Source organism: Sorex araneus, chromosome 4, assembly GCF_027595985.1.
Source record: "Sorex araneus isolate mSorAra2 chromosome 4, mSorAra2.pri, whole genome shotgun sequence".
Taxonomy (NCBI): Eukaryota; Metazoa; Chordata; class Mammalia; order Eulipotyphla; family Soricidae; genus Sorex; species Sorex araneus.
Window position 1 is genome coordinate 73,190,599 of NC_073305.1, and position 9,926 is coordinate 73,200,524.

Sequence of the window (9,926 nt, forward strand, 5' to 3'; positions counted from 1 at the left end):
GAATACCAGCTGCAGGCCCACCCCACAGAGACATGCTGGTCATGAGGGGATCCACATTCCTCCTGCATTCTAGGGTTATCAGATGGTCTAATCATTCGTTAATCTTCCAGGGGGTAGTTTATTCTTGTTCCTGTACTGTTTCTCCTGTAGCCATCAGCAGGAACCCCACGATGCTGTAACTGGGTCTCCTGTTGTCTTTCAGGGCACAGTCTTTCGCTGAGCGCCTGCGTCTGGGCATTGCAGTGATCCACGGAGAAGCCCAGGATGCTGAGTCGGACCTGGTGGATGGACGGCACTCCCCGCCCATGGTCAGGAGCGTGGCTGCCATCCACCCCAGCCTGGAGATCCCCAGTGAGTGAGCTGGCCCCTCTTTGTCACATTCCTCTTCTCTCTCTGTTTAAGTCGGCAGAAAGGGGTTATTAACTCCTTCCCTGGGCTATTTGCCCAGGAGCACTTCTGATGCTCACACTAGTTAGATTCAGTTCTGGCACTGTAGGGGAATGTCATTCATTAATTCAGCTTTCTTAGTGTATTGTTTCACATATGCAAGAAACCTCTTCCTGTGCAAGTTAATTATTCATCATAGTTATTTAACTTTTTCAACTTTGAGGCCTTCTGAGCAGCACTTAGAGCATCTAGGAATGAATCCCAGCGATACTCAGCCCTGCAGTGCAGGCCTGGAGGGTCCGTGCTCAGCCGAGGGGTCCTCAGGAGGCCTTGCAGTGCTGGGGTTGGATGTGCATCTCCGCCTGCAAGCCTGCACCCACCACTTTGAATCACGCCATAGCGCTTGGAGTGATTTTTCCCCCCCTGAAGACTAAAATTTAATGATGACTAAATGTTGGAAATGCAGCCAGTAATACTTATAATGTTCTCTCGGAGCTTCAGTGTCTTCCTTTGCAAGGTGAACAGTTCAATACCTAGAGTGATTTGAAATGCAAAATATTGGGAAAGTGTACATGGCTTACCAAAGGTTTGGCTGGATAAGTTACATTGTATCAGTTCCACTAATCAGCAACCCTTTGAAGTAAGACTCATTGAAAGCCAGGAGACAGAGGGTCACTCCAAACACAGCATTGTTGGCCTGTCTCCCCACAGGGACCACCAGGGCGTCTAGCTGGGGTAGAGCTGGTCTGTTTGAACTTGCATTTGTTTTTAAAACTTCTCTCCTGTCTAGTAACATCATTTCAATGAAAAATTATGCACTAGCCCAGAGAGAGATGCCAGTGGGCTCCAGCGTGTGCTCCGTGTGCAGGAGCCTCCGGTGGGGTCCTTGCACTGATTGGTCCCCAGCACTGCCGGCATCAGCCTCCAAGCACTAAGCCAGCGGTAGTCTGGGCACGCTCTGACGTGGACAGAAGCAAACCAAATAGATATTTCTTCTTATATAAATACAGGAATATGTATATTTGTCTGTATTATGTAAACACACATACATATCATTATGTATATGTCTGTGTATAAATAAACACATAGTGCTTGGGCTTGGAGATTGCTCAGGTGGTAGTGCACATGCCTAGAAAAGGTGTCTATATACTAGTGTATGTGCATAAATGTTTTCATACATGTATTTTAATACACTTCACAGACTATGCAGTCATAAAAGGAAGTCCTTGTTCTGTGTCTTGTGGATTACCTCAGTGGCACTAAGCTAAAGTGAGATGAGTCAGAAAGACAAATTCTGTGTACATGTGAGATCTAGATGCACCAAACTCACAGATGCAGAGCAAAGTGGAGGGTTCCAGAGCCTTCTGCAGAGGGGGATGGGCAAAAAATACAAACTCCCAGCTGGACGATGAATAGATTCGAAGGTATTTGTGTGGGGCACATCTCCCAAGATGTGCTCAGGAGACTGGGGCCACTCCTGGTGACATCGGCCCAGTGCCCCACAGCCTGCGGTGCTGGGCGCCACAGGACCACGCTGGGCATGCCGCGAGTCTCGCCTCGAGCCTTGGCGTGCCAGGCGTTGCTCTGCACTCAAGTCACCCAGCTCCCCTAGCTTCCTGGGTCTTTTTATCACGAAACATTAACCTTCTTTGAATCTTGGCTTACGTTTTGTTTTGGGGGGGTTCCTTGCAGCTTGATGCTTAGGGGTCACTGTCAGTGGTGTTTAGGGGACCATGCAGTGCTGGGGACAGAACCTGGGCACCTCCTATGTTAACAGCACTTATACTGACCTTTTGAGCTGTCTCCCGGGACCCACTGGTTTACTTTCTAACATAGATGTGTATATGTGTGTGTTTATTCTGACCAGTGCTGATTCCTAAGGAAAAACCCCCAATCACGGTTGTTGGTGACGTGGGCGGCAGAATCGCCATCATTGTGGTATGTAGGCATCTCTTACCCTCATAGTTAGCATGCACTTTTGATCACTGTGGCGTCAGTGAGAAGGCTGAGTAACTCTCATTAACTCATTGCCTTTGCTAAATATTTGCTTTGGTCCAAAAGTTGTAAAAGATCATGACTAGTTTATTAATGTAGAAGTTTATTAAGAAACCACTATTGGGGCTGGAGCGATAGCACAGCGGGTAGGGCATTTGCCTTGCACGCGGCCGACCCGGGTTTGATCCCCAGCATCCCATATGGTCCCCTGAGCACCACCAGGAGTAACTCCTGAGTGCAAAGCCAGGAATAACCCCTGTGCATCGCTGGGTGAGACCCAAAAAGCAAAAAAAAAAAAAAAAAAAAACAAAAAAAAAACGCTATTTAGTAGCTCATTACTGTGCAGTGAACTACAGTGCAGCTGCCATAGCATGGGGAATTGATTCATGGTCAAAACATTATTACTGATCCATGAGCAAAACATTTTTACTGTTCAAAACAGCCTCACGTTCATGAAAGCAGTGCGCAAAAGGAATCTGTTTCATGCTTGGATAATTTACAGACAAAACGAATGCCTGGGAACCTATCACTCAGCTTGAGGAAACCTATGTTATACCTATTTGGGGTTTGGATGGTTTTGGGTTTGTTTTTTTTTTGGCGGGGGGGGGGCAGCAGGGGAGTTGGGTTTTAGTTGTTCTTGTTTTTGGTGAAGCACGGTGGTTTTTATTAAAACTTACTAGAAAGATATGAAAGGAGAGAAAGGGAGAAGTATGTGCTCAAGAGAGAACACAGCCTTCTCCAGAGTAAAGAAGCGAAGGAACAGGTAGAGACAAGCCAGTGAGGCAGACTTCAAGGGAGAGCAGGGCCAGAAGAGCAGGGCGGGGCCGAGCAGAGCAGAAGGGCTGGAGCTGAGTGGAGCAGCTCACGATGCTCTCAAAGCTGCCCCTGGGGGCTGGAGTAATGGCACAACTGGTAGGACGTTTTCCTTGCACATGGTCGACCCGGGTTCAGTCCCTTGCATCCCATATGCCCATATGGCCCCCCGAGCCCCGCCAGGAGTAATTCCCAAGTGCAGACTCTCGAGTAACCCCTGAGCGTCGCTGAGTGTGACCCAAAACAAATGACAAAAAGAAGCTGCCCTGGGCTTTCTCCTCCTTCCTGCCACAGGCTGCCAGCAGTCTGAGAGTCTCGTTTTCTCAGCTTTGCAGCCCACTCTGAGTCTGTGTTCTCCTGTTTCTGTCTTCCCATGATGGAGCTCTGGTATATTTGGGATGCTCGCATGGCTCTTGCCGAGGTTTCTGAGTGGCATTCCCTGCTGTGTGGGGCACGAACACAGTTCTTGTATTTCCAGATGAAACCAGAACATTCTGGCACATGGGAGTCTTTCTAGGTGCAATGGGGTGGAGTGTTTGTGGAGGTACATTTCAGTGTTCTCAGGGACCCAGGTATCCCCAGAGCAGCAGGTCCAGCTTACTAAGGCTCTGTGTGGATGGGCCCATAATCACCTCAGTGCCTAGGAATCCTCTGATGTCGCTGATGAGGCCACGGCTGGAATTTTTTTTTTTTTTTAGAATAATTAGATAAATCATCCTTATTATTCTGTAGTGATTGGACCTATGACCTATGACATGTGAGACATGTGGCCACCTTTAAAATCATTAATTAACAACAAGTGTTTTATTTAAAACAAAGCCAGGGAGAGCTTTCCAAGGATTTAGCTCCTGGTACCGCATGCTCCCCTCTGCACCACTGGCACGGCCCCTGAGCTCTGGAAGGTATGGCCCAGAAGCGAGTAGATATATTTTCACATTAAAAATACATATGTAGGGGGCTGGAGCAATGGGACAGCATGTAAGGCGTTTGCCTTGCACACGGCCGACCCGTGTTTGATTCCCAGCATCTATATGGTCCCCCGAGCACCGCCAGGAGTAATTCCTGAGTGCAGAGCCAGGAGTAACCCCTGTACATCACCGGGTGTGACCCAAAAAGATGCGCCCGGAGAGAGAGTCCCTGTCAGCTCTGAGCGCCAGACACTTGCTCAGGGCCATGTTCATGCCTGTGTGCAGTGAACTTTTGCACAGAGGCTGGGCAGTGAGCAAGGGCCTGTTGGTGTGGGGACTGCATGATGGGCTTGGTGACAGTCCACGTAAAGGGATACTGTTTGGTAGTAGAGGCGCCGTCAGTATGACTTGGTGAAATCTGTCAGACCCACCTTTCTTCCTGGCTGTCTCAGCCATTGGTGCACACCCCCTGCCCCTTCAGAAAAAATAAATCACTCGGTAATCCCTGGAAATCTGCCTACTTTAAGTGAACAAAAAAAAGAACCCTCCCCCTGCCCCACCACCACCATCTATCACACACACACAGTACCTGAGGCTGCTGTTGCCCGCAGATTGTCTCAGGGCCCCATGTGGTGGGGAGGGAAGCACTTTGCCCGAACTGGGAAGCACCAGCCTTGACCTTCCTGGGAAGTACTCACAGACTTTCTGTAATTGGACAGGATGACATTATCGACGATGTTGACAGCTTTCTTGCTGCTGCAGAGACGCTGAAGGAAAGAGGGGCTTACAAGATCTTTGTGATGGCCACACATGGCTTGTTGTCTTCAGACGCTCCTCGACTGATCGAGGAATCTGCCATCGACGAGGTACCGAGAGTGTGGGTGGGGATGGCATGTCTGAGTGGGGTGAGTTCCAGCATTGGTGCGGTCTATGTTCCACCTACTGTACCCTGCAGGCTCCGTCAGTGCCCTCTTGCATGTGGAGCGCCCTTATCCATCGGGGTGGTCCACGTAGCACTGTCAGTTCTGTACCCATCCACAGCGTGAGGGTCATTTGCCCCTTTCAGAGAGCTTAGAGATTGTGTTCTGTAAGGTTAAGGGACTTTTTAAGTCACATACTTACTCATCGAGGGTTTTTGTTTTTGTTTGCTTTGCTTTGCTTTTGGGGGGGCCACACCCAGTGATGCTCAGGGTTATTCCTGGCTCTGTACTCAGGTCTTACTTCTTACAGTGCTCAGGGGACCGTATAGGATGCTGAGTTGGCGACATGCAAGGCAAGTGCCCTCCGTATGGTACTATTGCTCTGGCCCCCTGTTTCATTTTGTTCTGATTTGGGACCACACCTGCTGGTGCTCAGGGCTTACTCCTGGCTCTGTGCTCAGGGGTCACTCCTGATGTGCCCAGAGAACATACAGGTGCCAGAGATCACCAGGCAGCACTGTGGTCAAGCCCAGGCTTGCCTGGAGCCGGAGCCCAGCCCTTTCCCTGATACATGTGCCTGTGGGATGGAACGAGGGTGGCACCAGGTCAGCTACGTACAGCCCCCACTGTACCAGGGAGGCCATGCAGGTCCACTCACCCCTCAGCCCCCTGGCTCCCACTTCCCTCATTTCAGAGGCCAGCCAAACTGCTGGGGACAAATTATATGCATCATTTATTCTCTTCTAAGAAGCTTTAGTCCCAGGGCTGGAGCAATAGCACAGCGGGTAGGGCGTTTGCCTTGCATGCGGCAAATCCGGGTTCGATCCCAGCATCCCATATGGTCTCCTGAATACCGCCAGGGGTAATTCCTGAGTGCAGAGCCAGGAGTAACCCCTGAGCATCGCTGGGTGTGACCCAAAAATGAAGGAGAAGGAGAAGGAGAAGGAGAAAAGGAGAAGGAGAAGGAGAAGGAGAAAAGGAGAAGGAGAAGGATTAGTCCCTACATTGCCCTGGGTATTGGGTCGTGATTGGTGGAGAAGGAGAAGGAGAAGAAGAAGGAGAAGAAGGAGAAGAAGGAGAAGCAGCAGCATTAGTCCCTACATTGCCCTGGGTATTGGGTCGTGATTGGTGGAAATTCTTCTCCTTTCCTTCAGTCCCCATTGCTGCTCCTCAGTGGCAGCTCTCTGGGCTCAGGAAGCCACAGCAGGACCAGAAGGCCACGCTTTCCTGGTGCAACTCAGGCCATCCCTGCCCAGGACCACAGAGGACAGCAAAGGCGTCCAGAGCCAGAGCAGGGGAAGCCCAAGGAATCAGTCCCCATATTGGTGTAGAGGGGCCAGCACGGGGGCTGCACGGGCCCTTCGTCCACTCAGCAACTTTAGAATAGGATTTATAGTAGCTTAGGAAGTTTAAAGTTACAAAAAGAAAAAAGGTGGGGTTTTTACTTATGCTTCTTTTGTTTTAGGGCCACCCCTAGCAGTGCTCAGGGCTACTCCCGCTGGGTGTTTAGGGCTCACTCCTGACTGTGCCCGGGGAACTAGGCATGCTAGGGATTGAGCCCAGGTCTCCATGCCAGGCATGTTGCTCCAGCCTGCTGAGCTCTCCCCAGCCCTGTGCAAACAGTGTAAAGTTAGTGGAGGACTTGAGACCACAGACAGTGAAAGGAGGGAAAGATGGGAATCTTTCCCACCAATCACGACCCAATACCCGCTGCCCTCCTCTTTCAGCCCAGGGGCGGGGAGGATGGAAATGGCTTTTGTTTCAGAAGCTGTATGAAATGTTGAGAAGAGGCATCTGCAGGGAGGAGCTCAGGGAGGGGCTGACAGCTGAAGGGTGCAGGGGGAGGGGGGAGGGGGCAGAGTCACAACTCACGGTTTTCTAGAAAACAAGAAATAGTATAATTTAAATGGGTAAATTGCACAGTATGTGAATTATAGTAAGTCTGTAACTTTTTTTTTTTCAGTAAAGAATAAAATATAAAATAGGATTAGTGGAGAACTTTTCCCCAAAGAGAAAAGTGAGAGAGAGAGAGAGAGAGAGAGAGTGAGAGAGAGAGAGAGAGAGAGAGAGAGAGAGAGAGAGAGAGAGAGAGAGAGAGAGAGAGAGAGAGAGAGAGAGAGAGAGAGAGAGAGAGAGAGAGAGAAAGAAAGAACAGGCGCCCACAAGGCCCCCAGCGCTCTCAGCAGCAGCCCGTGTCCACTGTAACGCCACGGTTCCCATCAGAGTGGTTTCCTCAAGAAGCAGTCTCTCGGGGCTGGAGTGACAGCACAGCGGGTAGGGCACTTGCCTTGCACGAGGCCAACCCGGGTTCGATTCCCAGCATCCCATATGGTCCCCTGAGCACAGCCAGGGGTAATTCCTGAGTGCAGAGCCAGGAGTGACCCCTGTGCATCACCGGGTGTGACCCAAAAAGCCAAAAAAAAAAAAAAAGAAAGCGGTCTCTCTCACAGGGCGTGAGACTTCACTCCTCCATGTGTTTGGGCCACACCTGGTGGTGCTTGGGTGCTTCTCCTGGCTCTGCTCTGGGCTACTCACAAGGGCTCCCAGGAACTATCGCAGGGATAGAGCAATGCAAGGCAAGCCCCTAGCCTTGCCCACAGCTCTGAGCTCCATGTGTTTGTTTTTGATTTGTTACTAGGAAGATCAAATACAAAATAGCTAGTCATAGTGGTTACAGTAGACTAGGTTCTCACATCCTAGGCGTTGGTGCTGGAAATCATTGTGTACCTTGGGTGGGGGTGGCAGCTATGGGGGGGGGAGCGACATGGGGGGCAGGGTGGAGAGAGAGAAGATGGGGAGAGGGGGGAGGGAGAGAGAGAGAGGTTGTCATAAGGGTGGTTTTGGAGTTGGGAGTTTCTGATGAATAGTGTAAGGAGTCATTGCCATGCCCTGTTTGTATTTAAGAGGGCAGAGTATGTTTTCCTCGTGCCAAGCAGCAGTGCCTCCTTGGGCCCATCGTCAGGAGCACCCGAGCCTCCTGAGCACCACTGGGAGACACCCAGAGAAGAAAAGACCTTGTTGCTTCTTTCTTGATTTTTATCAAATCTTAATATTTAAAAATAGCGGTGGATGCGAGGGCTGGAGTGAGATAGCACAGCGGGGAGGGCGTTGGCCTTGCATGTGGCTTACCCGGGCTCAGTCCCCGGCATCCCATGTGGTCCCCCCAATTCTCACCAAGAGTGAGCCTTGAGCAACTCCAGGTGTGACCCAAATCCAGCAGCCGCCCGCCCCCCCACCCAAAAACAAGATATCAAATATTGTAGTGGACTGTAGTGACTGTCGTGATGGCCTCACAGGCTGGACTTCTGGGTTCTCTTCCCGGCACCACATGGTCACCGTGAGCACTGCGGGCTGTGACTCAGAATCCAGAAAATAAAAAATGAATAAACAGGTCTGTGGACCATGCGCTTCACACTGATTTACGGTATAGAATTCTGTGGCTATTAGCATATTCACAGAACGCCACAGCACTGTCACAGTCCCCTTTAGAATCTGCCCCACAACCCATTTCTCTTTCCTGCACTTGAGCCGAGCCCGACAGTCTGGCGTCTCCTGCCCATGTGATCACACAGTCGGTGTGGGCAGCTCTTGTCTGGCAACCCCCTGAGCTTGGGGTTTTTGGGGTCACCCGCAGGGCGCGTGTGAGGCTTCGTCCCTCCACTGTACTTTACTGCGCATGTGTTTCGCACTTGAACCTCCATTCATGGGGGGCTGAGAGGGGGGCATTTTCATTTCCTCCTCCTCCTCCTCCACCCCCTCCACTTTCGCCTGCCTTCCTTTTTTTTTTTTTTGGCTGGAGGTTGGACCCTGGGGCCTCACACAGGTCTAGTGTCCAGCTGTTTCCATTTTTTCACAGTGATTAGTGATGGTAAAGCAGATTGTCTCATCAAGCCCGGATGGTTTTTCTGACACCATTGATGTTAACTCTCTTAACTTACAGGTGGTGGTTACCAATACAATCCCACATGAAATCCAGAAGCTCCAGTGCCCCAAAATTAAAACTGTGGATATCAGCATGATCCTTTCCGAAGCCATCCGTCGGATTCACAATGGGGAATCCATGTCTTACCTTTTCAGAAACATCGGTCTGGATGACTGAGCGGCTTTGCTTTCCTCACACTTGGGAGGGCCAGACTGGAACTGCGGGGGTCACTGCTGTGGGAACCTGCAGGTGGCCACACTTTTTTCCTTTCTTCTGGGTAATTCCTAGGGCATGTGACCAACTTTTTATGTCAGTTTGGGTTTGTGAGTTTGGGGGCAATTTTTATAAAGAGAAAAGCTATATTCTCCTCTTCAATAAAATGAATTAACTGGAATTTTTGTTTTTGTTTTTTAGTAAACAGTTTACGCAATGGAATAAGCTTTTTCAGCTTACAAACCTTTTCCCAAAATTGCTGGACTGCAGTGCGTTAAAAAAGTTAGTAAAATAAAATCATCTACTGTAGGACAATCTGTGATAGAAAGGACAAAAAGATTATACTGCTGAATCCACTCAGCAACAATTTTAGAAATGCTTTTGTAGGCAAGCACATGGAATATGTGACTATTATTTATTTTCTGCGCAAAAGAAGCTCTAAAAATTGTGTGTGTGTGTGTGTGTGTGTGTGTGTGTGTGTGTGTGTGTGTAACTGTATTTTGGCAATTGTTTTATAACTGAAATAAAATGAAGGTGGAAATCACGCTGTGGCTCTGTTTTTTCTCTTGAGCAGCTTTTCAGGCCACAGGAGTCTCGCAGGGGTTGTAAGATGCCTTGTTCTGCCCATGTTCCAACATGCTTTCAGCAGTGCTGCAAGAGGAACTTGAATGTTTCCGGAGCTAGAGTGATAGTCCTCAGGTGGAGCACTTTCCTTATGTGGGGATGACGAGATTCTATTTTTAACCCCTGTACTGTCTCTCCAGTTCC

General features: G+C 49.7%; 1 protein-coding gene across 2 annotated transcripts in view; it reads left to right on the forward strand.

Moving 5' to 3' along the window:
* Positions 1–9,702, forward strand: part of PRPSAP2 (phosphoribosyl pyrophosphate synthetase associated protein 2) — a 54,499-nt gene extending 44,797 nt beyond the window's left edge. For both annotated transcript variants that reach the window (XM_004612836.2, XM_055136245.1), the window contains 4 exons: positions 203–351; positions 2,255–2,325; positions 4,823–4,969; positions 8,964–9,702. In XM_004612836.2, coding sequence (XP_004612893.1) covers positions 203–351; positions 2,255–2,325; positions 4,823–4,969; positions 8,964–9,122 — 526 coding nt within the window. In that variant the 3' untranslated portion in view covers positions 9,123–9,702. The remainder of the gene's footprint in view (positions 1–202; positions 352–2,254; positions 2,326–4,822; positions 4,970–8,963) is intronic.
* Positions 9,703–9,926: the final 224 nt, after the last annotated feature.